We start from the raw sequence: 27904 nt of genomic DNA, 5'->3' as shown, positions 1-27904 counted from the left end.
AATTAAATTCGCATTTATTTCAATACACATTAATTACATAAAATATACAAAATAAACAATATAAATTAAAGCAATAAATTCTGTAACTGCACGTTGCGACACAAGACTAGACGCTGAAGTTAAGATATACTCATACCAAAACCGTTTAATATTAATTATTGCAGCAGTTACATACATTGCTATCGTCTTAATATTACCTACACATAATAACACTATAGAAATATGTTACAACAACTGTACTCATCACAACTCGTGCCGAGGAATTTCTGTACTGCCATATGTCAAAATTCAATACAAGTCTCGTTACTGAAATTTATCCATCAGGGTCAAACTCAAGAGTCGAGCCGTATTTTTAACGTATAGTATTTTGTCACAGGATTTTTGATACGAATTTCGCTCTGTGTGAAAACCGGAGAGGTCGAGACGAATGTGACGAAACTGCAGTTATATAAAACTTAAAGTTGAATTATTTTCCACTTTGATTCGAACATTTCTATAGTATTATTTGATAGAGCCTCTGTTTCACATTATTTTTTGTATTTTATAAAACTCTTGGTACTGAGAGTTATCTAGAATAATGTTTACTACGCAGTGTGTAATTTTACCCCAAAATGGACTTGTTTATTGATAGTACAGCTAATATTTAATATCACGAAAGAATAATATTTATTAAAATATTATAGAATTTATACCAAATATAAATTAGTATATTTTCAGTAAAAACGACACGAAAATCGAATTAATAATTGTTAAAAGTTCAAACTCCACATTGCCAAAGTTGTTTTTGAAACATAAGCTCTTTGAGTGACTTCGTCTTCACTAATAAACAATCTGTGAAACAGGGCCTTTACATACCATAATCTGTAGATAAAAACAATTCCAGAAACTTAAAATTGATATAAAACATCGTAAATAAAAAGAAATCCATATTCGATATTGCAAAGCTAAACTATTCTACACTGTACATTTGGTCAAACGCAATATACAATACATTTGTACATTAATTCCAAAAAACACTAAATTCGCTTTAAAATGTTTACGAGTTAAACTATACACGATATTTACATAGGAATCCCGCCGTTGCCTCGTTCCTCATATCAGGCAGAAATTTTTCTGCGCCAAAATGTACTTTTTACTATTATTTCTACCTTTCCAAGAGTAATATTCAAAGTATGACTAACGTATGTCCAATTCCGATATATTTTGAAATACGAAAGTCATGCTTAAGTGAACGTGAGTCGAATGACAGAATACAGCAATAAAAGACGTCTTCTACAAATATCCGCGTCAGAAAGTTATTACATCCCCATTATTAGTCGCATAAGTATTAAAACACATACTAAATACATCGCAACGAGCTTGCTCCCTTATTTTCGAGCGGAATATTCTTTGGCCCATTGTTTGCGACGACGGTGTTTGGCGTATACGCTACTAACTTTATTATATTATTATAACATCGTTGACGACGCCAACATCGTCCAATTCATAAAACACGACAGGCTCATCAGACGTTTGGGACATGTGTGTCTAAATTGGCGGCAAGAGAAAACCCGGTAAACCGAGGCTGTATTGGTGGGATGTATTCGTCAAGGACCTCGAAACAATAGGGGTTCCAAGTTGGACGCAAAAAGCATAAATAGATTGCGATGGCGAAATATACTTGAGAAGGCTAAGGCCCACAAGAGGCTGTATTGCGATTGCGATTGTATAAATTAATAAGAAACCGGTGTAATATTCTTTTATACTTTCAAAAGCAACTATTAATCTCACAGTTATAAAAAGAGCGTTACTATTTAAACGTGTATAGACAATCGATTGTACTGCATATATTTACTCCCAGTAACGTCACTTTCCAGGAATCACTCTCCGGGATAAGTCTACCGTACTACAAGCTCAAAAAAATCACCCACATCCGTTCAGCCGTTCAACAATATATTAGTAGTGATACAAAACTATGTCACTCGTCGTAGTGTGATTCTTATTATATACATTCTTAGTCTAAATAAATTACAGAAAAACAGTCGCCAGCTATTAAACATTGAAGAGATTGAAAATCACTAGAAATTGGGAAAATCATTGAAATCAGATATATAGAGGACTAAACGCGCTTGTTACCATGGTTACCTTTTGTGTAGATGCTAATTAATAAGTCATCTTCAAACTCTAACATTGTTTGTGAATAACTGAGAACAGAAACTGACCGACTTTGACTTTTGTCAAAATTCAAAACATATTTGACGCACGGGACATCAGACTTCTCTGTTTATCTAACCTCTAAAAAAACCTAACCTTGTCTTTGCCACGATTTTTATGAATATATAGTTATTATACTGTACCAATCTGATTTGCTAGCGCTCCAGAACTTTTCGTATACAAAGGTCTTGTTATGTCGAATTAGTGAATATACTGTTTGAATACAAGACTGACAAAAACTGGGTTAATAATCATCCATTTTATATTTAAAAAACGTCGTAACCATGGTTACATAATATAGTACACGGTATTTAAGGGCGATAGTAACTTAGAAAGATTTATACTAGACAGATAAAAGAGAGCAGTAACTATTGCTTTAAATATTTTGTCATTCCTTGAGGCTTATAAAGAAAGTATAAAGTAGAAAAATCTAGTAAGTTTCAATCCGTTACTTAATCTACGCGAAAATTCAATCTTTTTCAATGAAAGCGTATACGTTCCTCGTCTCAAAAGCCAAACATTAACATTCTAAGCCCGGATTCCGCAAAATACCAATCGTATTGGCTACAAGTGGATTTATCGAATTACGTCCACGTAGCAATTACGATTGGTTCTCTGAACGTTAGGGATCTTAAACCAACACAAAAAATAGCTGTTTTATTAATCTTCTTATATGTGGTAAGAGATTTAAATTAATTTTATTAACTCAATGGCACTTCATAAGATTATAACTTTTTTGCTCATCCCAGTTCAAGAATACATATTCCAAATTTCATAAATATCATTATAAGTTCTACTGAAAATACTTCAATGTACTCTTTACCATATTGACACGCGCTTAATTATTACAGTTAATAATTGTGATAATTAATTGCGTGTTAGTTTTCGGTATTTTCTATGGATTAATAATTTTAACGCCAATTCTCAAATTACGAAAAAAATATATAATAATTTATATAACATTAATTGCGCGATGACCTTAATATATACGACCAATACCTTATTTGGGAAATAAACGCATGGTCCTATTTGACATAACATATAACTTCAAAATGACATCTGTCAGTTCACTGTCAAGTCTTAAACTTATACGTCTGCTGCAATATTTTCAACGCCCAAAGAAATTTTTTGTAGTAGAAAAATTCCATTAAAACCCGCCTTGTGCGTGTAACGTTTGACTCTGCCATCTCCTATTTACTTTGAAAGCGACACGAGAGTGATAAAGACAAAACATTCATTTTTACAAGTCAGGTTTTACAGCATGCCATATTTCCCATTTGTAAACATTTGTACTCAACTAGCAAGCGTTCGCAATATTCCTTCTTTTCATATCCATTTTCAGTGATTCAATTATGTCCGTGTGTTAGTCCGCGGGTCTCGGCGGCGGCGCACGGGGCGGTAACGGCGAAGCAGGAACGGACCAACTTTCGTTCGTTCCCCATCTATTTATAATATTTCGTATTACTTTAAAACTTACTTTCTATCAATAATGAAATAGAAACAGACAAAACATGACTTTCATAAGCGCAATTTTATCAAAAATACGGTTTGTGATTAGTATAGAGACGCTGTTGGGTAATCAAACGACTCAATTCCCTTCAATTTTCTTAACTATATTTTACCCACCGTGATGTGATACATACAGTAATACCCCCTATAACGCGGAGATTTCTCCAGCTAGATCTCTGTATTGTAAAATTTATAATTATTTTTCCCGCGTTATAGGGATTACTCAACCAAGGGCAGATCTATAGTCCCTTAGTAGATTAGACATTTACCAAAACATGTATCATAATTTTTTTCTTTCTTAATCTGAGGCAAAAAAATATATATCTTAACTGTATTAAATAAAAGTAAACGTTTAGGAGAGACCGTGTCAAATCCCCAAAATCATCGAATCCGCTTTTCTTCAAACAAATGTCCTAAATAAAGAAAATTATCATTAAAATACATACCGTGTGGCAGCCGTGTGGTGCGCGTGAGGCCTGTCCCTCCTCGCTGCAAGATGATGCCATTTGACGTATCCGCTGAGCCGGCGCTTCACCAGCCCGGCGAGCGAGTGCAGCCAGCCTACACCCCACGATCAAGCTTAACCCCTCGCCCACGCTGCCCACTCTAGGCTGCTCTTTGGCTGTCTAATTTAACCGGGTATATTTTGTGCTCTATCGAAAGTTTTTACGGCTTTCTAGAATTCTCTTTATATTGCAATTTTTATTGAGAAAGCTTCGGGTAACCAGACTGATTTAAGTTTTACATACAAATATTTGACGCTACAATGAAGTATAATACTAAGTTATACGTACATAATATTATACGCGTATACGTACAATGTGCAAAAAATGTAATTATTCGTTTTATACTTCAAAGTGATTTTTAATATTTTCATTTGTTTTCGACAACCAAAGAGTGTGCTAGTACTGAACCATATGCCTTGCTGGTGTGAAATGATGAGCAAAGCGACCAATTGTGATGAGCTACCATACACCACGCTAAGCTTTATAGGTATTGGACAATCCAGCTGATTAATTTGACGTATATACATATACATTTAGGGTTGTTTTCGATTGAATTCTCCCATAAGTCAAAAACGTAGCGCATTTTGTATGAAATTCAATGTTCAGACATCAGTATCATTCATAAATTAAATTATAATATCGCGCACTATATAGCTGCCGAGTGGATTGTCCAACACATTCTACAGTTAAAGCTTTGTTCCCGCCATCGAAACCATTATTAGCATGGTGTTAAGGTCGTGTTTAGTGTAGCGAGGCATGTGACAGCACGGATGGCAGGCGATGGGCGTGAGGAGAGCGGCAAAGCAAAGGAATATGGCGAGCATGTTTGAACATAGTTGTAAAAAAATACTTTTTTATTTATGTCTATAGAGGATTATAGTTCAAATATACTCACTACACGGATTAACATCAATGTTACATTTAATTACTAACTTTCAAAGTGTCGAGACTTCGAAGACGATTATAGAAATTCTGATAATGAGAAATGTCAAACAATTTATGAAAAAAAAAATTGACAGATCTCAATATAGTTGTACAATAACGTGTTTATCTATCTAGAACTATCAGATATGGTTTCATAGCTCTTAAGACTGGTGAGAGATTCACGTTTAAAAATAACTTCTATCATCGGATTATTTTATAGACATACAGTATCGCTAAACCTGACTTCTGTCTGTTTGCCGGTGACCACAAACCCCTAAAAAATATATAAAACTGATCTCTTTCTCTCTTACTCTACGCATAAGAATAAAAAACCAAAGAGTTAAGCGTAGCTTTATTAAGTCATGGTCAATCAATAGGCTATTTGACATAATTAAAATAAACAGTTTTAGAGAGAAATCACCAAAGAAAATACGAGAATAAAAAAAATATGTAAAAGGGTACGCCATGTCGCTGTTTTGGCATTATGACGCTACAACCTTTGTAGTTCTGGGCTTCAGATTTATGTATATTATCATCATTTTAATAGGCAAGTAGGTGATCAGCCTCCTGTGCCTGACACACGCGACTGTTTGGGTCTAAAGCCGATTTCCTCACGATGTTTTCCTTCACCGTTCGAGCGATTGTTAAATGCCCACAAAGTCCATTGTTGCACAGCCGGGGAACGAACCTACGACTTCAGAGATAAGATTCGCACGCTGCAGCCACTGTAGCAAAACTGCTCTTCTCAAAGTCAATACTCAACAGAAATAAAAAGAACAATTTGTATAACTTCCATAGCTATTAATAATCTGAAATTGTTTTTTTTAATTCTTGTCAAATAGCCCTTTAATATACCGAAAGAGATAGCAATAGCCATCGATTTAAAAGTGCGAATGATGTACGCAAGAGTAAGGGAGACGGCTATACTTCCCACAGCTAAAGCACAGCTGCGTTAAGCTTGGAATTGCAAGGCTCAACTGTCAGATCCTTTTATTTACATGGTATAAAGGAAAATATAGGAAATAATATTAAATTATATGAATGAGCGACTATTTGGCAAATTAATTCAATGGCTTAGACATTTTTTTTATAATTTTCTTTAATTTAAGATTGAATAATTTGCCAAACATTAAAAATGAAAAGAGTGGCAAGCGCAGCATTTGATAACACAGACAGATATTATAGGCTGGCTGCCCTCGGTACATACATACATACAACATGTAAATCGTGAAAAAATTAAAATAAATAACAAAATATAGAACCATGTCATATGCGATTAAAATATATAAATAATAAATAAATTCTATGAATTCATATTTTGAATAAATTTATTTTCAGTATGGTGAACACGTCCTTATTTTAAATTAAAAAAAAACGAAAAAAATTTATACTATTTTAAGTATCCCCATTGCACTCATATATAAATTAATTATATTGTTGTTATAATTTTGAAGACACTGTAGAGTATATCCTACTCACCTTGGTCATCGTGATGGTGTTTGTGCGTATGCGCAGGCGCAGGCGCAGCTATTTCTGCGCGGAACCCGTTGCGCAGCTCAGCCCGCGTTAAGCTCTGACTTCGTCCTTCTGATAACCTGAAATTATTATATAAAAAAAATGTATATTACTCAATAAAGCTAAATAAATACTTTATGCTTAAATTAATAGCGATTTGTATTGGAATTTTTAATATAAATATATTAGATGTAAAGATATGTTAAGGCCCATGGCGTGTCAACGGGTTTTGTGATAGATTCTGATGGACTAGATGACTACTACTAAAATTATTTATGAAATATGTCTGTCCTATATCTTCTTAGGGGGTATGGACTTACGGGACTTCAAACAACTGATAGATCATACTGGGTGTATAATAACATTTCGCAATATATTTAGGGTCCAATGAGTGTTTCATGGTCTTACCTATCGTTAAGCAGTAAAGGCGATGGTGGGTGCAATCTATCGTGTAAGGGAGGTGGTTCTAATTCCATACTGCCGTTCACTGGAATTGTCAACATAAGTACTTATTAAAATGGTCTAAAAAGTCCAATTTCCTTTGGAGCTAGGCGAGCCTAGTTTAATATGTACAATTATAAACGTCGAAAAAATTAAATAACTCAAAATTTACGAGGAAAAGTGATTTGGTTTTTCGTTTCCAAACATACATGTGACTAAAAAGAGTCAACTTTTAAATTTTACGAAAAATTACTTTCATACAAAGTATTTTCATTTCATACTTCTTAATTATATTTTATATAAGAATTTAAAAAAGAATATCAATATTCATAGAGATATAGACATATTGCTAAAAAATAAATACAATTCAAATTTCAGATAATTAAGTCTGAGGAAATATTTATAGAGATTGAAAAGTTTAATGAAACGCGGGTAGGCTCAAATTGAGGGTAGCTTCAAATAATACATACCATGTGGCTTTGCGTGTCGAGAGGTCCTTGGCGGTGGTTCTGGAGACCTTCCGGCGCTGTGCTCACGACTAACACTAAATTAAAAAAATATATATACTCCCAGAATTAAAAGCGGATTAGAATATAGATCATAGAAACTAAATGAGTTTTATCAACATTAATCTCATGTTATCATATTTTGTAAGAAAGCATGATTTTTATACCTTCTATGCCTCGGAGTGGCGTGCAAGTCCACTCTCGAACGCCGCTGTTGACTCTGGTGATAAAACCTTTGCAGAACTATGGGACTAGTGTTGCCAGAACTCTGTAAATATTATTGCCATAATTATACAATTTTTTTTAAATCTCTTGAAGTTTGACTCTCTTTAACCATTTTTATAGTAAGTAATTTTATTAATATATAAATACGTCATTAATGTTATTTGCTCAAGACATCATTTGATTTCAATAAAAATCTTAGTTTTACAATAACTTAAAAAAAAAAACAAATTCCACCAACCGTAGGCGATGCTCTCCATCTATTATCTGTGGACACTCGCCTCACGGGGGCAGGGGGAGGTGAGGCACATGCGTCTATTGTTCTGTAAAATTCATTTACGATATTCTATGAACGAGCCACAGCAATTTTGCTTTCTCAGACTTTTTTAGTTTTATAATTTTACTTCTCAAGAGTTTTGGCAGACGCAGGCTCTCCCTTCAGCATTTTCAATAAATTTGTTAGCTTTTGTTCCTTAATTATATCGTTTGGCCCTGGGGAACATACCTAAAGCACTATTACATCTGTTTTATTTTGACTTCCTTAGGTGATGTACATCAGTACAATAACTGTATTTTTTTTCTATTTTTTTGCAAAAGATTTTACTTAAAAAAACACGAAGATGTTTATATTCTACGGAAATTATGTTTTACACAATGTTAGTAATACTCGTTTACCTCGTTTTACTTTCCTATATAAGATCGCAACAATCATAAAGATATTTTTAGATTAGATTGTAAATCTACCAATTAACCATAAGAGTTAATGCGTCAGTATAAAAACAAATAAAGAGTGGTAAAAATAGATCTCCGTTTCACTAACGTCATATTTCCACGAAACGAGTGGTAATAGATCATTGCGTTCTAGACATTCGTCAAAACTAGGCCTAATAATGTGAGGTTACTGTGTCGACCGTAATATGTTTAAACAGTGAAACAATGGTTCTTTTGCTCTTCAGTCTAATTATACATTACTGTAATTTCATTATTTTTTTTTACTATTTACACTCAATACTTAACAACAATGTATGTATAAATCTTTCATTTGATATATACAATTCAATTGTATTATATATAATGTAATTAGTATCTTAGTAATAGCTAAAATATTTTTTGCTTTTAGATTGTGTTACCTATATGAATAAATGATTTGATGACTTTCGACTAATATCCTCCATTACTTAAAAGCATCAAATTGATCCAGGAGCGGTATATTGTAGTAATTGCAACTATTTCTTTTAGCTTTTGGTTCTTCTTTAATTCTTAAATATTTTATATACTTTAATCAAATAATATGGATAAACACAAATAAATTTACTTGACATTTAGAGTGCTTCACCACATTTATGTAAAGAAGTATTATTCAATTAGTTAAATACTTTTAACTAATATTTTACGAAAATGAAAAATACCTTCTCCTAGGGTAAGGTGAGTGGTTTGAGAGTTCAGCCTCTAAGCTAGTTGGCTGTGAACTACTTCCACCAGGACTGGCGTTGTTCGCCCACCACGCTCTGAAATTACATATAATATCAATTTATTATTCGTGATTGTTTTCGTGACCATAATTTTGAGTTGGTGATCAGCCTATGCCTGACACACGCCAATATTTTTTGGGTCATAAGTAGTTTTCCTTACGATGTTATTCTCTACTGCACGAGCGACAAGCGATGTTGAATATGCATTATAAGCCGTGATTTATAATAAAATCAATCTCAAATAAAGCAGCGTGCACTGTCCTCCCTGAGACCGTAGGTTCGATTCCCGGATGTACCAATGGACTTTCTTTCTATGTGTGCATTAAACATTCGCTCGAACGGTAAAGGAAAACATCGTGAGGAAACCGGCTTGCCTTAGACCCAAAAAGTAGACGGCGTGCAACAGGCACAAAACTTGCCTATTAGATTAACAAATGATCATGAAACAGGTACAGAAATCTGAGGCCCAGACCTAAAAAGGTTGTAGTGCCACTGATTTTTTAAATTTAATGTGAACTGTATAGTGTAAAACGTTTACATTAATATTTCACTGTTATTCTAAATATTCCCGATATAATATACGTTAGTAATATTATTGTGATTCAACAATGAAACTAATTAAAAAATGAGATATATTTTATATTTTTTTACAAATCATATTTAGTCTAAAATAAATCAAAATTCATTTTATTAATTGTCATCAATCTAGTTAAAAATTTGTACAATACCTTGCAGGCGTTGGCGTAACTTGCTCAGGCATCCAATGCTGTGAGCTGGTGACAAAATTCCTAACAGGTTGAGGGGTCACAGGCCCATCACCATTATTCACAGATAAACTGGATCCAGCCTTACTTGATCCACAAATAAATAATGTGGAATACCAATCCCCTACTGACACGGAACTCCTAGCCGACTTCACAACGAACGGGTGTTCCAGGAGTTTCGCGTATTTCGGACGCTGTCTGTAGTTCTTTGTTAGGCTGGAAGATTCAGAAAATATATAACAACAGTCTACACGTGCAAGCAATCCCAATTTGTAAACAAAAGAAGAAAAAAAAAGAGAAGAGAGAGAAAAGCTTTAGAGAGTTCGTCGTTAAATCCAAAGACGTTACATGGAGTTTACACTGTAAATAGTTTTTTTTAATATGTGTGTGCGACTTACCACTGAGATACAAATGATTTGAATTCTGGTGTAAATTCATTGCCTTCAGGTAGTTGTGGTGGATCGTCTGCTATTACCTGTAATAGTAATCTTTTATTATAAACAACTCTTAAAGATATATTTTTTTACCTTATACAAGAATTTGATAGTATAATTGTAAATATTTAACTTGCTATTTCGCTTTATATATAGATATAGTATTTATATATCTGATAGGTCGATAAGTCGCAAAGTATATTCCACAATGCTAGGTGATATTTTTTCCTATAGTACTCGCATTATTAACTGAGGCTTCGGCTTATAAATCATAGTAATCTGTCTGTCTCGCTCGCACTTACATATCTTATGGAGATGTGTAGTGATGTGCATTAGAATAGTAGAGGTGCATATCGATAACGAAATAGGCACGATCGAAATGTAAATTATATTAAGTATTATTAGGAATAATTTCGCTATGGGAAAATAAAAGTTTTTCATTTGTAAGATAAATGTCACCAAAATTTCTTCAACACCACATTAGAAAATAAATTCTCCATTGAACGTATCGCATAACGAAGTCAAAGTAATGTTATGAAAAACAACAACCCCTACTCGTAACGACCAATCAGGAGTCAGAGTGCGTATCCAGGTAGCTAACGACGCAGTTTAAAATTCGTCGACTTTAGTTGGCCTATTTTAGGAACAATCCAACCGTTGACCAACTGTGAAATCATTCTAATGTATTTTTACATTAAAACAGTAAAACCAGGACCAGCTAGTATAAAATATAGCTGATCTCTAAACATAAGCAATATACATACCCTGGTGAGTACTTCGAAGTCGTTCTGGCAGTCCCGGTAAGGAAACACTCCAGTGGCGAGTTCCACCAGCGATATGCCCAAAGACCACACGTCAGCACGAATATCGTAGTCTGGTCTAGTTGGGTCTGGTGGGTCTATTCTTTCTGGCTGTAATGTAATGAAATAGAGTGTAAACTATATATAACGACATACACAAGGGACCGCGTATATTTTGACGTTACAAAGAGTGTCGTTGAATGCAACGAAGGAAAATCTGTATTATAAAAAGTTTATTTCAGACTAGTGTTAGTCTGTTCACGGCTGCGCACGGCTTCTTCATTTTAAGTGAGAATACGACTTACAGCCATAGTATTGTCTTTTGTTAACATAGCTTTTAAACATTAAGAAAAACACTAGTTTTGACTTACAGCCATATACGCAGCACATCCAGCGCTGCGTGTCTTCGCCTTGGAGTCAACAAGTCGTCCACTGATACCAAAGTCACACAACTTGACATTCCCACGCTCGTCCAACAGAATATTACTAGGTTTAACGTCTCGGTGAATCACACCGTGTGTGTCTTTCAGGTACGATAAAGCATTCACAGTCTGAAATTAAGAATTATTTTTATTAACCAGACATCTTGGGAGCTATTTATTCTACATGTATAAATAATAAATTGCATAAGAATAGTTTGCCTGTTGTGATGATTATTTTAAGCTTCAAATTGTTTGTTATAATGAAACAAACACCTTTTACACACATACAGAGTCTTTTGTTTAATTAAATAAAAATACAGCAAAGGAACAGTATTGGTTATAATATACAATCCATAATAAAAAGAAGATACAATTACTTACAGCAACAGTAACTTTTCCCAAAATCGCTTCTGGTATTGGTGCTCCAAGCTTCTTTAGCAATTTATCAAAGCAAGAAGCCATCAACTCCATACATATCCAGACATCAGAATCAGTAACAAAACAACCAAGGCACCTCACAATGTATGGGCAATCATGTGATCTCACTACAACATCTAAGTCCATTAAAATTCTTTTGGTTTCTTCAGAGTTGCCCGAGCGACGCATTTGCTGAAATTCATTTGTTAGTTAAATTGATTGTCTGATTAAATTCCTATAGTATTGACCATATATGTATGCACACAAGTGTCTAATCCATATATAGTTTCAATTTGGAGCATTTGCTAAAAATTGCTTGCTATTTGTAGCAAATAACTGATACACTACATTTCTTTTACTACATTCATAAAGCTGCTAAATTTTGCACATTATTGAAGAAAACTATTCATACCTTGACTGCAATAACAGCTCCGGAAGTCTTATGAAACATTTTGACAACATGTCCACAAGTGCCACTGCCTAATTCCCCTAGTTGTTGTAGTTCATCTATGTTGGATCTGTATTCCACTCCTTCTACATTTAGCTTACCACTCACCTAAAATGTTTCATAAGTATTGTCTAAGGCTTAATGCTTAATTGAGCAATTAAATATGTATATACATGACTAATAGGAGTTATAAACACAGAAAGATTTAATCTTATGACAAAATGGCAACTGGCAATTATTTTCCGTTTGTTGAAATCTTTAGCTTTAGGTGAAATGTCAGCCAGCCAGTCTAGTTTCGCACAGAGACTATAAATATGCAAAATCTGAATACTAAAAATGTGTGTAAACTTTGCTAATAACTGGCCACAGCCACATATAATAATGTTCTGAACCTAACCTAATTGATTGAGTAAATACCCTTAAAGTATTTAATCAATTAATTAACATATTTCATGTACCTTATAGACTTCACGCATCCTGTGTTCAGTGTCAGTGGCCTGAGGTGACCTTGGGGGGAATGCTGGTATTTCTCTGGTAGAGAACATGGGTGCTGTAACAATGTAAGAACAGATTAGCACATTGAAATCTGTTAATGTATGTGTAAATATAATGATGAAAAAACTATTTGATAAATTAATTTATAACATGTATGTATGTTTATTTACTAAGGTTTAAACTTGTATGTCAGATATAATATAGTTACCAAACTTTATTTCAAAATTCTAAATCCATAAAAAAATTATATATTAAATTTTTTACTAAAAAGGAGCATCACATGACCCCTTAACTTTAAATATTTCTCACATATTGTGTATTTTTTTTAGAAAAAAACTATTTATGTAGGTAATAAAATAATTTTAAATTGAGAAAACAAAATAGTACAAATATTGTGTAAACAAACTTTTTATTCAATGAATATATTATATAAAAATAATATCCTGTCTTAGCCATTTGGTCAGTTTGGTGTAACAAGATTAAATGAAATTGTTAAACACAGGATGAAATCATTTGATTTGTATGTGAAAATTTCAATGTGAATGTGGTCCTTGAATTTTATGTGGATCATTACTTTAAAGAAATATACAAAAAAGGGATATTTAGTAACTAACATTGTATGTCCTTTAAGTTAGAGTAACAGTGTTAGCTTGTTTATCTTACAAACCTACAAATTGAATAAAATCTTTAAGGTTTAGTACACAAAATTGTTTACTATTTATATGTTAAATTTAAGTTATTCATATTTTGAAAGTCTTCATGACTTAGTTATAGTTAAGGGTAGTAATTAAGTATTTTAATAAGTATAACAATGTACTAGGCACTGAAGAGGTAAGTGTATAATGAACATGCATCTAATTAAGTCTTTAATGCCAAACTATACCAATATTATTATCTTAATGTGCTGCTTAGGTATAAGTACTAAATTATATCCTAAATTTGTATATAATAAACACAGTGAATATCAATTTCCATTTTTTGATAATCATTAATAGCAGCAGCACGATATTCATAACAAAACAATCGCTTTGCAAAATTACTTATGGAAAGGCAAGACCGGTTAACAATATTCTTGTTAGTCAACATTTTTATAAACATGAACACTTACGAGGTCTAGGCCTCCGGGTGCCCCCAGCTCTAGCAGCTCCAAGACCACCTTGGCTGTGGATTGCATCCTCTCTTCGAACACGCAATTCATTTTCAAAGCGTTCTTGTAATACTTTAAGTTTTCCTTCAAGTGAAGTATTTGACATTATAAAATGAAAAATAACACTTTAATTACATCTAAACACCCTTTTTTATACATTTAACAAATTATTTACACAAAAAAGTCTAAGTAAAGCAGTCAAAAAATTTCTTTCATGAAAGCAAGTACCAATTTACCATAGATGTTACACGAATATAAAAGTATAGAGACTACACATTCAGCACCAATTAAGAGTTGTAGTATGATATAATATTTGTTATTTATATCAACGTATAAATACTGAAGTATAATAATTTAGACTATTTTAGTAAAAACATATTTTGATAAAAAGTGTCTACACGTACCTACTACCTAGTGTATTAAAATTTAACTTTCCAATAAAAACAATTTACTTACTGCGATTAGCAGTATGATGCCAGTCTGTGGCCCCACTGTGTACCGAAGTAATCTGTCAGGTATCTGTCGCTGTCAAACGCTTTTGTCAATATAATATTTGATTTTCGTCATTTTGAGATTTTCATTCGCTATATTTATTGGTTTCTAAAATAACGTTGTTACGATTAGCTACCTGCAAGTCCGATATTGCAGTTCTCGAATATTGTTTATTCCGCCTTTATCTCCACAATTATTTTTAATTTCAGTTTTACCTTTAGTTCAAATGTTATATTCAGGTGAATGAGTAGGTACTTGATTTGATACTCAATAACTTCTTTGTGTGAACTGAGTGTTTCCTGTGTTGAAACTTGAAATGCGAAAGTTATTAGGTTTATGCATAATGTTTTACTATTAAGGTGTAGTGAAATCTTCAAAATGATGCAGTTACCAGCAGACGGCTGCATGAATATCTCTGAACTGGCGAATCAATTACGTCGTGAAAAAATCTTCATTAATTCAGAGCGACAATTGTTGCAAAATCTTAATGAAGAGTTAGAAAAGAGTGCTTTAGAATTGCTACAACAATCCTGGATTTGCTCACAACAGAGACAAAATCTTACAAACTTAATAACATCAAGATGTGAAGCAGATTCTGTAGCAGCATGCCAAAGGGCTAGTTTACTTGAAGGAACAACTTTTGTGGATGTTTTTAAAGTCTTAAAATACAAAGTAAGTACTACTAAAGCGAAACTGATGGAGTATATAATTTTGATTTAATTTATTAATCACAACATGCCTTCAACCACTGATCCACCCACTTTTCTGTATTAAAACTATTGCCCTAATTCTTTCATAGTAGTAAAATAATTTTTTATGGAAAGTCAATTTAAATTTAAAAAAAATAGGGTCTTCAACCAAATTTCAGTTTAAGATTATTATACTACACATACATAAAACTATATTTAGTATTAGTAACTATATATATAAATCTTATAAAAAATGATAACCATCCAAGGAAATGAATAGCCGAGAGACAAATATGGCAAAAATATGATGAAATTTACATAATGAACATAATGGAGTCATAGCATTATATTTTGACACTTAATCCTTAGCTTTAGAACTTAATTTTTTTATATCTATTATAAGGAGGCCCTGACCCTTGGTGAGCTACTAGGATGGCTTCGAGATACTCCACATCTGATGGCATTATGTATGATACTTGGAGAAGATCAAATGCCAGCATCACTCCCATCATTAATAGTTTCCGGGTTATATGGAAGTTGTAGATCTGGGCCTGACCGATCCAGATTCCTTGCTGTTGTACGGTCACTTATCAAATATCAGCTGGCACCATCAACAGATCCCAGAAAGTAAGTATAAATCTAATTGTAATATTTTTACTGACTGTCTCTTGTAGTTGAACTTGATTGTTAATGATTCCACATTTCAAATAGACTTTTAAGTTTTTGCCTGAACATTTGTATGCTCATAGAGTGATTTGAATGAAACATGCCTTGTTATGGTTTTGCATTTAAATAAAATATTATAAATGGGAATGAATGTGAAACTTACGAAAAATCTACGATAAGAATTAAACAAATCTCTTATTATCTCAACCAGTGTTTCCCAACCCTTTTTGCTCCAGCTTAGCCTACCTAAAAAAGGAAATTGTTAACAAAGCAATAAGTAAATTTTCATACCATAATGAAAAACAGAAATTCAAATTCCATATAATTTTAATAAAGATTTTTCTATATTAATTAAGTAAGTCCAGTTCAAACAATTTGTATAACTCTATACTTGGCAATTAAAAAGAGTGGCAGAAAGTTTCTTGCCAGTTCTTCTTACCCGCTCTACACCCTTAACTTGTGAACTAGTAGTAAATGTAAATTTACAATTAATTTAACTTCTTTTTAATGTTCATAAGTTTATTTGTTTACCTATATGAGTATAGATAGTTTAAATTTGAGTTTAAGATCCTTGCCCTTGATGCTTGCTACTCAGAGATTTTATATTAGGTTCCAATTTGGTTAGCTTCAACTCCATGTTTAATTATAGCCAGCTGATTTCCATTACCCCCCTTAACAATGAAATTTCCCTCCTGTGGGGAGTGGGCCCCACATGTACACTGATCTAATCCATAGATATATAAACATATATAGCTATATAACCATAAATGATAAATTACCTTGAGTATTCATTGAACAATTTGCTAAATCTAGTAATATGTTACTAGATTTTGTGGAAGTAATCAACTGTGACACTGATAAACAACGTTAAGTATATTGATTGCAAAATCTGTATCTCCATATATCGCGTTACCTTCCCGGCATAAAATAATGCAAAATAATAAAGTTAAACCCTCATTTCTTAATTAATAATTAAGTTGTATTCTTTAATATGATCGATATTACTTAAAAGATGAGGATAAGATATAAAAAATCGGCATTTGGAATTGTAAACAACACTGTCCATGATCAAGTGCGTTTAGTCCTGGTGTATAATTTGTATCTGACATATGAGTATCTATGGATAAAGATAGTAATTGGAGTGTCTGCGATACTTATAAACGGCTATACAAAAACGAAAATATATTTTTATTTATCGATGGTTTACATGAGACTGTTGAACATACTGACTCTTGTGTGCCTTTTTTCGCATTTAATTTCGCAAGCGTGATCATTGCATCTATCAAATAAATGAACAATCGTATCAAACGTTTCGTATTACGTAGTAATGATGAAAGTGTGTGATTTATAAATCTTCACTTTCTAGGAAGTCTTGACGATAGATATATAGCTGTAATTGCATTTTAATGACGCTCTTCCGTAGTAACATGCGTTTTGGATGCCATTACTATATCTGCTTTACTAAGGAACAAAGCCAATGCGTTTAAACTGCAAATGGAAGTACCGTATTATTGATATATATATACGGGAAATATTGAAACAAAAAAACAATGGCGCTACAACCTTACTAGGTCATCGCCTCAGCTTTCTGTATCTGTTTCATGATCATTTATCAATCTAATAGGCAAGTAGGTGATCGGCCTCCTGTGCCTAACACACACCGTTGACTTTTTGGGTCTAAGGCAAGTTGGATTGCTCACGATGTTTTACTTCACCATTCGAACGAATGTTAAATTGCGCACATGGAAAGAAAGTCCATTGGTGCACAGCCAGGAATCGAACCTACGACCGCAGACATAACAGTCGCACGCTTAAGCCTCTAGGCCAACACTGCTGATACAAATATTATATAGTATATATATCTATAATTCGTTACTAATACATAGTCACATTTGTACTTTGACAGACATGACTGATGAGAAATCGTAGACATTATATTGTATCTTGTATTAAACAACGAACACGATATAAAGTTAAATTTACATTTCTGACTGTGACTGATTTTTTTAAACATATAATAAAAATAATGTAACGAAGACTGGTTTAATGATTTTAAAAATAACTGTTAATATAATTAAATGCTCAATAACCCTTGGTCTAGAATGGTCTAGATGTCGGCTTTTCAAGCCGTACTCTGGCTTGTAACAATATGTACGTTCCAATAATAGACTCGAAGAGGATAACATTATTATACTATCATCATGTATTATAAAAAATAAATCTCGCACCGAATATTTTCCATGCGTCTAATAACTAAATTTTTAGTTACGGTTTGAAGTTGAACTACTAAGACGTAAGGAAACACACGTAATATTTTTACAATGTGTATGGAACAATCATGTTGTCTGCCCCGAACAAGTCAATTATTATTACATTGTCTTTGTTAGTTCATAATCTTCTTATATACATATTTAATCTATTTTGGCTATATTTTTCAAACTCAAACTAACTTTCTTCATAACCAAGTACACTTATAAACCTCAACAGAAAATATGTTATATATATTTCAAAATTACATTTACTACCAGTTCGCAGTTCCACCGTTTTAACTTAAGGGCGTAGGCTAAGAAACTCTGCCACTCTTTTTAATCGCAAAGTTTTTAATCATACAAATTGTTGATAAGCCATAAGTATTTGAACTGAAACAAATAAAATTAATTAATCTATCATCTATAATTAATCTATCAATAAACTAATAAATAAATTAATGACTAAGAAATAAGTGAAGTTCTTACGTCGGCAACATGCTAAACCTTAGTGACTTAAACTATAGTGACGTAGTCGGTTTTTTATTCGCTAAAGGCACGAAGGGCGAAATTAAAATATAAACTAAAACAGACTATTATCCCATAGAATGTTCCGTACAAACAAATGCGCGCTATCTGCAATATACGCGGTGTACCGGGATGGCCATACGCCAGCGAGGCAGTTCCTCATCACGGCACTCCAAGCACCAGTAATGGCTGTCCTGCATGAAGATGAATTCTTTTTGGATGCTGATCTAGATAAGGCATTGGAGAGGTGTGTTTAGTGATTATTACAAATATGTTGACAGTAGTGATAGCGCTTTGGATTGTCTTTGAATATCTTTGTTATTTATTAATTAAATATTATTTCCTTGTATAGGTTTACTCTGTCGGATCGTATCAAGAAGTTCGGTCAGCCGAACAGCAGTGAGTATCAAGCTAAAGTGGCCAGATACCGCAAATGGACTGTTCAAGCACTGTTCAACCTCACCACCAAGTTTATAGTAGCCTTGCGAGAGTATTGGCCGAACTTTCCGACTACAATCGCCTGGATCGTGCAGCAGATTGTGCATCTGTTGAAGCAACATTCGAGGTAAGATTTATGTCTAAAATCATGAATATTTGATATTCTATAAACTCTTTAGTTTATGTGGAACATAAAGTATTTTTGCTTGATGTTCTGTTGTTGTATTGTTAAGTAAGGCAAATGTGTAGTTCGCTTTTTTCTATATATAGAGATGGGCCGTGTTATGACCAAATCAGTATAATTGTGTGTCTAAATTCATGTGTTTAGGAATAGTTAAAAACTAATAAATTCGGAATAAGAATACACTTTTTAACCGGATTGAAGCTATGTATTATTATTATAAACTTATAATTATTTACATAATTTTAAATGTCTGTTATATAATAATACATAGCTTCAATCCGGTTAAAAAGTGTTTTCTTAATGTGTAAAAGCTATGCTAACCAAAGACAATACTAAATTCGGAATAAATTCTTTAAGTTTAGAACAATGTTCGTCATCTAATATTAATAGATAATAAAAAATATATTCATATTTTAATTCCTGGTAAGACAGGCTTTCTGTCTTTATTAATTCGTTCAAATAAAAATAAATAATTGCACCGTTTTAACTAATGTACGAGGGTGGCCCGATAACTAGGTACTTAGCTTTATTTTTCAACATAATCTCTTTCGATACACTTGTCCCAAATTATTTAACCTGTCCGCATAGTAAGCCTCCGTGGCGTCGATAACCGCCTCGTTCGACTAAAATTACTTAAAAAAAAGTACTTATCGGACCGCCCTCATATGTTTTCATCACAGCGGAAAAAAAATGGACACAGACGAAAGAATTTTTATTATTTATTTATTTACACTACAATATAAAAAAAAATTAACATAATAAAATCAAAAGGAGGGCAACTGGTGGCCTCATCGCTTACGAGCGATCTCTTCCAGGCAACCACTGTGAGTAAAGAAAAAGTAAAAATGTATTAAATTACATAAGATCTTCGCGTCTTGCAAAAATACATGTTATACACATTTATTAAGACAAAACTAAACAGGAACAAAAAAAACAAAAAAACTAAACTAAAAAGATGATACATTAAAAATAGAAAGTAAAAGACAGAATAAAGTAAAGTTTATTTATAAAAGGTTAGCCATGTCAGCTTACATCTAGAAATAAACAAAAATAAAACTAATTGTACACACATAAACAGCATGTTAGTACTGTAAAAGTGAAATTAACTCTGAGTATAATATTTTGAATGAATTTCCAGGATAACAGAACGCGAACTCCACGCAATTTGCACCGATATGATTTTCAACCACTTCATCTGTCCCGCCATAGTAAATCCAGAAGCGCATGGCGTGGTGGATATTCCAGTGTCGTATATAGCGAGATTTAATCTCATACAAATCGCTCAGATAATACAAATGCTGTGTCTCGCGAAGTATCAGGAGGTGAGTTAAAAAGACCAATTCATTTGTTTTTTTAACCTTTATGTAAAATGTTTAGGTTTCCTAGTTATTGTAAATCTTGGTTTTCTTGTAAAATATTTAGTTTGCTATTATGATTTATCTGTCTAGGCCTAGTGTGGCTTCATAGTCCGACTTTCATCTCTGAGGTCACGATACTCCGGCCGTGCACCAATGGACTTTCTTTCTATGTGCGCACATTGCTCGAACCGTGAAGAAAACATCGTGACGAAACGGGCTTGCCTTAGACTCAAAAAGTCGACCGCGTGCGCCAGGCACAGGAGGCTGATCGCCTACTTGCCTATTAGATTAACAAACGATCATGAAACAGATATAGAAATCTGAGGCCCAGACCTAAAATTGATGATAGTATCACTGATTTTTGATTGAAATTGTTATAACCGCGAATTTTGTACCTTTGTTTTTCAGTTTGTCTTATTCGTTGACGTGACGTTAACTTTACGTGTGAGTCTCTCGCTGACCATGAGCGCTAAAAAGCACTCCAAAACGTCGAGTTATGTAAATAAGTCGCGCAAATATATTAACTAAAGACACTGTATATGTTATATTTTCAAAACAACAGGTGGAACCTAAAGTCCGCGACCTGTACACGAAATTTGAGCGATCGTGTGTATGGTCCCTAATAGAAGCTGTGACGAGCCCTGCGTGTGCGCCGGCGCCGCCCACAGCCACGCCTGACGCTACACTTAGAACAGATGCACCACATAGGACCATTGTTGCTATGTTTACTTATCAGGATCTGCATTTATTTGTAAGTAATACAGTTCTAATCTCTTTGTCTTTTTATTTTCTTATCTGATTGCAATATTGTTTTATATATTTTAATATGGCCTTGACTTTATAGATAAATTCAAAGAATCTTTCGAATATAATTGTAATTTATGTTTGATATACTGTATTTGATTCATTTTCAAGCATTCCTTGCCTTAGCGAAGGAAACAGTTAAAATAACGTGGTTTAATACTTTAAGATATCGTTCCTGCGAAGAATCTCATCTAAACTTAACAATAATACATCGAATGGTTCGGGTGAAGACAGACAGAATGGAAGTGCGTCTTCAAATGAAGTCGCAAATTTTGGGTGAGAATGTATATTTAATTTTAATTAATTACGCAGTTGATAACGTTTATTTGTTCACTTAGCACAGTTGTAGAGAAATTATAGTTTAAATATACCCTCATATACATGTTATATTTTATTCGTAAATTGCTTCCGCCATCATACTTCTCTACGTAAAGAAAATAATGGTTTGGCAGATCTTGAGACTGGTATTAAGTTTGATTGATTTTCTGGAGGCCAAGTCCATGTTAAAGTGTTCAAGATTGTAAATAAGATAAAATACGCCTTTCTTCAAAATCAGCTTTAGGAGCGTTCAAGTATTACGTAATGCATGCATACATGAGGGTAATAATTTTACGTATGAAACGCAATAATAATAATATTAGCGTCACAAAGATGTGCAGCGTTTTTGTCGAAGAAAAAGGAGAGAGCGATTGAGGCCGATTTAGAGAGAGTGAGCAAGGGCGAATGAGAGAGAGTAAGGGAGATCGAGAAAAAAAAACCAAGCTATTGGTTGATGTATCGTTTAGTCGTTACATATTAGAACTTTAGATGGTAATTCTGTCGCATAACGCACTGCACTAGAGTGCAGTAAACGCAGATTTTTTATATATTTATACCATCATACAGTGGGTAAACAGTGTAAATATAGATATACCAATACATGAAGTGATCATATACTGGTACATAATCATCTATTAGGGCTTTTACTTTAGTAATAATTAATTTACAAAAAAGTTTCACTTCTGACATGTGTACTTTGTACGCACTTTTTTTTAGTAATGTTGGTGTGGGTTCTATTTAAGTGGACAAAAGACATAACCGGTTTTGTTGCCAAATTTATTGATGGAAAAAATCGGATACAAATTTTAGTCTACGTTTTATTATTGATTAACTTTTACATGTATGAGTCGATAGTACTGTAATACAATCCATACATAATGCTCAAATGGCGGCTGAATGTTTCGTTATCGATCTCGTGTAACGCGGCTGATAAATTCACTAGTTCGGCTCTGTTATTAAATAGCCTAACGTTAACCAACATCGTCGAAGAACTATTTTTAAATCGAGTTTTCCAATGTAACATAATATATTATTCTGTAAAAAAAACAAATAACCAAGATATTGTACGTTTCGGCTGGACTTATTGTATATGGAAATGTTCAGGTGAAATAAAATAATACTATCCTCTATATAATAGCGTCCCTTACTTGGTCAATGCTATGTTTATTAGTTATGAAATTTAATTTGACAGTGACAGCACAGAAGGATCAAGCCTGGATGTGTCGGAAGCGGAAATGAACGGTCTGGAGCGGAGTGATAGCACTGAGAGCAATGATGGTGCGGGTCGTCTTTCTGCTCTTCTGCAAACACTGGAGCCAAATTACCGGGCAAGGCTTCACGATTTGTTAAGGAAACTGAATAATCTGCCCACTGTCAGGTATTTTTTTTATTTATTAGTAAAAAAGGTTTCAAAAATAATTGCAGTAACGTCAGATATTTATACTTGTTTTTATTCTGCGTTGAAATATATCTGTCGCAGTAAAGTAGTTAAATCGGAGAGGTAATTGAATCTCTAGACAGTTAATTGAATATCGATTCACTCAAGTCGCTAAAGTTCCGTCAGACAAGTGAGTGAACGAAACGTTTAACGAGTTTCCTAAACGTTCCTAGGCAATAAAATGATAAAATATTGTTACGAAGACTGCAATGTTTCTAGATTTTTCCACTAGAGTTAGAGAACTTTTCAGCAGGCTGTAATATGATTTCTGACCGTTTCAGGAGAGGGTCAATCACATATTAGAAAATTGTAATTTCCATAATGTTACCCTAGTTTTCAGGAAGCTGAAACCTTTTTTCAGTCGGTTTCAGAACATGTGTAGTAGAGTGGTGCATTTTTCAGGGCACCCGTTTTCAGGCGTTTTCAGGCTTAGGTATACCCCTTTGATGAAGGAATATTCTAGACCAAACTTTCTAGGTGTGAGACAAGGACGAAATGATACGAGAGAGAAGATCAGAACTTTCTCGAAACTAGACTGAGCACTCTAGAACGCCGTACGACAAGGACGGAGTAACATGCGAAAGAGACAAAGAGTGTAGACGTTCTAGAATTGTGCAATCGCTACGCAGTAGCAAGCCCGCCTAGAAAGTTCTCGAATATTGTTTAGAATTATTCCCAGGGATATATAAGCGAGCCGAAACGCGACTAGTCACCTTTAGTTTTGAATGCGATAACAGCGAGAGAAACACCGAAGCGATAAAGTGAATACAAGTGATAAAGTACAGTGTGAAGTGTGCATAAGTGAAGTAATGAGTGACTGTTTTTGTGTGTGTTATAAGTGCATTTTTGCGTATATTTTGTGCCCATAAATTCCTCATTGATTGCCAAGAAATATACCCTTGAATAAATCTACGGCATTTTCTATCCGATCCCCTAGCTCGTAACAATATAATATAATAGTTAATAAAAATTGACAAATATTTATAATCATTGATTTATTGATAGTTCATCAACTATATATGGCGCGTTTTCGACCGGAGGCACCGGTTGACCTGAAGTGATGCGGTGACCGCGCGCTTTCCGCCCTCTATCTCGAAAACGGTTCACCGTATAAAAAAAAAATTTTTAAACAAAATTTGTAGAGAATTTTGTATTCTACAATATTGATAATAAATATAAATAGCAAAAACCCATAGGAAATGAGATATTTCCAAAAAAAGCGCAAAAAACCGATTTTTGTGACCTTGAAATTTAATAGTTGCTTACACCCTACCATATGTTGGTTTTGAGAGAACTTTTAGGGTGTCAATATACAACTATTTATAGACGTACAGCTGGGTATCTCGAATTCCGAGGTGAACTTACTATAATGACTGGACTACTAACCATTTACAATAAAGCAAACCACGGAATTTCAAAGCTCTGAGTTCTTCACGATCACACCTAAATAACAATAACAAATGAAATAATCATGGCGGAGTCTTGTTTTACATTATTAATCAACACGCTGGCTTTCGTTCAGACAGGTAGTTAAACGTTTTCGACGCTGCTTTATTTAAATCAAAATGCTAGCAACTTGATTGAATATCGATCTTTAATTAACTGTCTAGAGATTCAGTTAACTCTCTGATTTAACTACTTTACTGCGACATATCTATTAAGGATAATCCTTCGACATACCGTTGTTTCGTGAATTATATTGTACTGTTTTGGTTATAGACCGTCACCACCAGAAAGCAAAGAATCTCCTGAAAATGGTCCCGGACGGCGAGGTATTTTGGGGAAAGTACCAAAACCCAAATTGCCTCGGTCCAACGGCTCTGACGAGAAGGAGGCTCATTCGGAGTCACCCGAGGTGCTGCTTATCAAGCTGACTAATGTTGACGAGCAGGACTATGTTGGTAAGAATGAACTATGAAAATCTAAGTGGTTCAGTGATTTTAGATTCATCTAGATTTTTAAAATCCCTGACGCAAATACTAGTAGTCACTATATTGTGTTTCCTTTTTCTCGCGACGTGTTTCGTCTTTCTTTATGATTAAAAATAAAGAAATCAGTGGCGCTTCAACCTTTTTAGTTCTGGGGTTCGGAATTTATGTATCTGCTTCAGGATCATTTGTTAATCTAATAGGCAAGTAAGTGATCAGATTTCTGTGCTTGACCTGCTTTTGATTAGTAAAGATAGCAGGCAAATTTATAAATCTTCGATGAAATAATATAATAGATTTGGTTCATTTTGAAAAATAAACTTTATATTTGTACGGTTATTTTTGAAAATGTTAAAAAATATATAAAACTTGACAATATAGGTTCGAGATGGATATAAATCCATTATTTTGTCACTATATATGTCCGCCATTTTTGAATTTTAAAATGATTTATAGGCTAAATTAGCCGTCTTTTCGGCCCCAAATACTTCCTTTATCGAATATAAAATGTAAAGTCCAAGTTTTCCAACATTGAATACAAAACAAAAATACCTCTAACGCTAGCATAAGCCAAGTTTATTATATTAAACACTGTCAAAAAGCTATACGAAATATTTGTTTTGCAGGTTTAGTACCGGAATCTAAAGTCCTCGAATGTTATTATGGAGGCAGCGACGCGGGTGATACTGAGGACGCGGCCGCCTTACCACCTGGACCTACGCCCGTACAAAAACGTACCAGGTTGAAACTTTTTTTTAAATAAATAAATAACAAATGCCATTTGCCCATTTTAGTCGATATTAGTTTTGTTATTGTGCGATGAATGAAATGAGTAATGTAAGGCAGAATTAAAGTGTTGAGAATTAAACTCAATTTTCCTTAAGGAAATAATGTACTGTTCTTCTTGATACAATATTGATTACATTGCAGTAAGGTAAGGTACATACAATAAGAGTAACCTAGCATTGAACCGTAGGGAGGACGCGGGGCATCGCAGCCCTTATGTTCACCTAGCTAAGGCTTATCTTAACGACGCGGGGCATCGGTCAAGAAAAACTACTGAAGATCCACGAGCAGACGACCCGCAGGGCTATCGTACTCGCAGACTAGCTAGCAAATGCCACGATCTTTTTTTCAGCAGTTTTCAATAAACTTTGCTAAATGTTATATAATAATTAATAAAATATATTTTGTTTTAGATTTTCAGTATCACATGATGAAGTATCCTTGGGGAATACATCTGATAACTTGGAAGCTGTGTCGGAAGCGGCCTCGAATCACAGCGTCACATCCAGTTTGGAGTTGGAAACTGAAGATCAAAATGATAATCTATCTGATATGGTAATTTCAGTTCAGTTCTAAGAAAACCAGGTTACCTTTAGACCATAGAGTAAGATTAATTTGTATTGTGTTAAGATGCAATACAAAAAGATGTGCTTAAATTTAAGTTGAATTTATTTCTATTTTTTTTTAATATTATGGCAATAGTTTTAACTTTATGCCAGTTTCAAGTAAAAATTTATTTCTTTATTTAGGTAACAAAACAGATACATGTCTATTGTCTATAAAATAAAAAGTAAAATAAAACATAAAATTAGCACGTTGGATATATCTGTCAACTAGCTTAAGCCGTTCAATTAACAGCCTAACCTTTTAACTAAACGGCGCCTTTTAACTAACGGCCTCAAGATATTCAGCCGTAGCGTTTGTTACAACATTTAATAAACTGGCTGGCTAATGCTTGAGCCATTCGTACAATAGAGTCATTATTTGGCAGAAATAAAAAAGATAACAGAACATATGTCATAAAAAAATATTTCTTTTAAAATTTAATTGCTTAAGTCAAATTCATGTTATTATTGTCATTACACTCTTCAATTGTACTTGTTGTTTACTGCTTGTTTGCTACTTTGGAAAATACCATCAAAGTTGTGGTTTGCTAACGCCATATTGACAGTTGGAAGAGTTTCGTGACGAGTTTGGGAGTGCCAGAAAGTGGAACTAAATTTAAATGAACAGTCTACAGGCTTGGCAAGTAATGAAACGTCATCGATCCAATTCATTTGCCTAGCTGTTTGTTTAACTGGCTCAATATCTTTCATGCCGCTAGTGCAACGGCTGGGCTGTTAATTGAACGGCTAATTAATCTAGTTGGCTGCGACATACCCACAAAAAGTTTCACTAATAAAAATATGCAGCAAAACGTTAGCTAATTACGACATATAATATAGAAGAAAGATACAAGGTACGAAAATAATAGTTCTTTTAAGTTATTCTTAAATGAAGCAGTAGAGGACTGCGAAAGAGGGTAGATATTCGTGGCATCATCCAACGTTGAACACACCTGTGAACACACAGTATTAGTTAGTTAATTACGCCTACTTTTTTATGTAATAGGATGCTCACCTGATGTTAAGTGATACCGCCGCTCATGGACACTCACATTGCCAGAAGGCTCGCAAGTGCGTTGCCGACCTTTCAAGAATTGGTACGCTCTTTTCTTGAAGGACCCTAAGTGAAATTGGTTAGGAAATACTTCAGTGGGTGCGTGGCAAAAACTGGCTTAGATAACGCTCAGTTGTGGAACGACGGACGTCGAG

The 27904-nt window shown here is 33.8% G+C and overlaps 2 protein-coding genes across 6 annotated transcripts in view; one reads left to right on the top strand and one right to left on the bottom strand.

The window, feature by feature from the left end:
- Nucleotides 1–5: 5 nt before the first annotated feature.
- LOC123720496 (dual specificity mitogen-activated protein kinase kinase 7-like) lies at nucleotides 6–14442 on the bottom strand. 2 transcript variants are annotated; one of them, XM_045677129.1, is made up of 16 exons: nucleotides 14177–14442; nucleotides 13032–13123; nucleotides 12538–12681; nucleotides 12090–12317; nucleotides 11658–11837; nucleotides 11251–11397; nucleotides 10451–10527; nucleotides 10017–10268; nucleotides 9226–9324; nucleotides 8058–8139; nucleotides 7762–7862; nucleotides 7559–7632; nucleotides 7056–7134; nucleotides 6612–6727; nucleotides 4149–4263; nucleotides 6–3635 (listed from the first exon to the last, which is right to left on the bottom strand). In XM_045677129.1, the coding sequence occupies exons 1-16, from the start codon at nucleotides 14319–14321 to the stop codon at nucleotides 3557–3559; spliced, it is 2010 nt and encodes a 669-aa protein (XP_045533085.1). In that variant the 5' UTR covers nucleotides 14322–14442; the 3' UTR covers nucleotides 6–3556. The 2 variants fall into 2 exon arrangements, with proteins under 2 accessions (XP_045533085.1, XP_045533094.1); XM_045677138.1 differs by having other exon boundaries at nucleotides 4149–4191.
- Nucleotides 14443–14793: 351 nt separating this feature from the next.
- LOC123707136 (receptor-mediated endocytosis protein 6 homolog) overlaps nucleotides 14794–27904 on the top strand; it is a 33342-nt gene continuing 20231 nt past the window's right edge. For 3 of the 4 annotated variants that reach the window (XM_045656967.1, XM_045656977.1, XM_045656950.1), the window contains exons 1-11: nucleotides 14794–15379; nucleotides 15800–16023; nucleotides 18916–19083; nucleotides 19189–19401; nucleotides 20597–20780; nucleotides 21379–21567; nucleotides 21787–21896; nucleotides 23131–23316; nucleotides 25096–25277; nucleotides 25931–26045; nucleotides 26504–26645. In XM_045656967.1, coding sequence (XP_045512923.1) covers nucleotides 15044–15379; nucleotides 15800–16023; nucleotides 18916–19083; nucleotides 19189–19401; nucleotides 20597–20780; nucleotides 21379–21567; nucleotides 21787–21896; nucleotides 23131–23316; nucleotides 25096–25277; nucleotides 25931–26045; nucleotides 26504–26645 — 2049 coding nt within the window. In that variant the 5' untranslated portion in view covers nucleotides 14794–15043. The remainder of the gene's footprint in view (nucleotides 15380–15799; nucleotides 16024–18915; nucleotides 19084–19188; nucleotides 19402–20596; nucleotides 20781–21378; nucleotides 21568–21786; nucleotides 21897–23130; nucleotides 23317–25095; nucleotides 25278–25930; nucleotides 26046–26503; nucleotides 26646–27904) is intronic. The other variant, XM_045656958.1, reaches the window with a different exon arrangement.

The sequence above is a fragment of the Pieris brassicae genome, chromosome 1 (assembly GCF_905147105.1).
Source record: "Pieris brassicae chromosome 1, ilPieBrab1.1, whole genome shotgun sequence".
In the NCBI taxonomy this organism is placed as follows: domain Eukaryota; kingdom Metazoa; phylum Arthropoda; class Insecta; order Lepidoptera; family Pieridae; genus Pieris; species Pieris brassicae.
The sequence above is the reverse complement of the archived record's forward strand: the minus strand, read 5'-3'. Positions and strand labels throughout refer to the sequence as shown.

Excerpts from the sequence above, each read along its gene's own strand:
- LOC123720496 (XM_045677129.1), bottom strand. The coding sequence starts at position 14,321 with ATGTCAAATACTTCACTTGAAGGAAAACTTAAAGTATTACAAGAACGC. Across the intron at positions 13,124-14,176 it reads CACCCGGAGGCCTAGACCTC|CACCCATGTTCTCTACCAGA; the intron begins GTAAGTGTTCAT and ends ACATTGTTACAG. Across the intron at positions 10,269-10,450 it reads AAATCATTTGTATCTCAGTG|CCTAACAAAGAACTACAGAC; the intron begins GTAAGTCGCACA and ends TGAATCTTCCAG.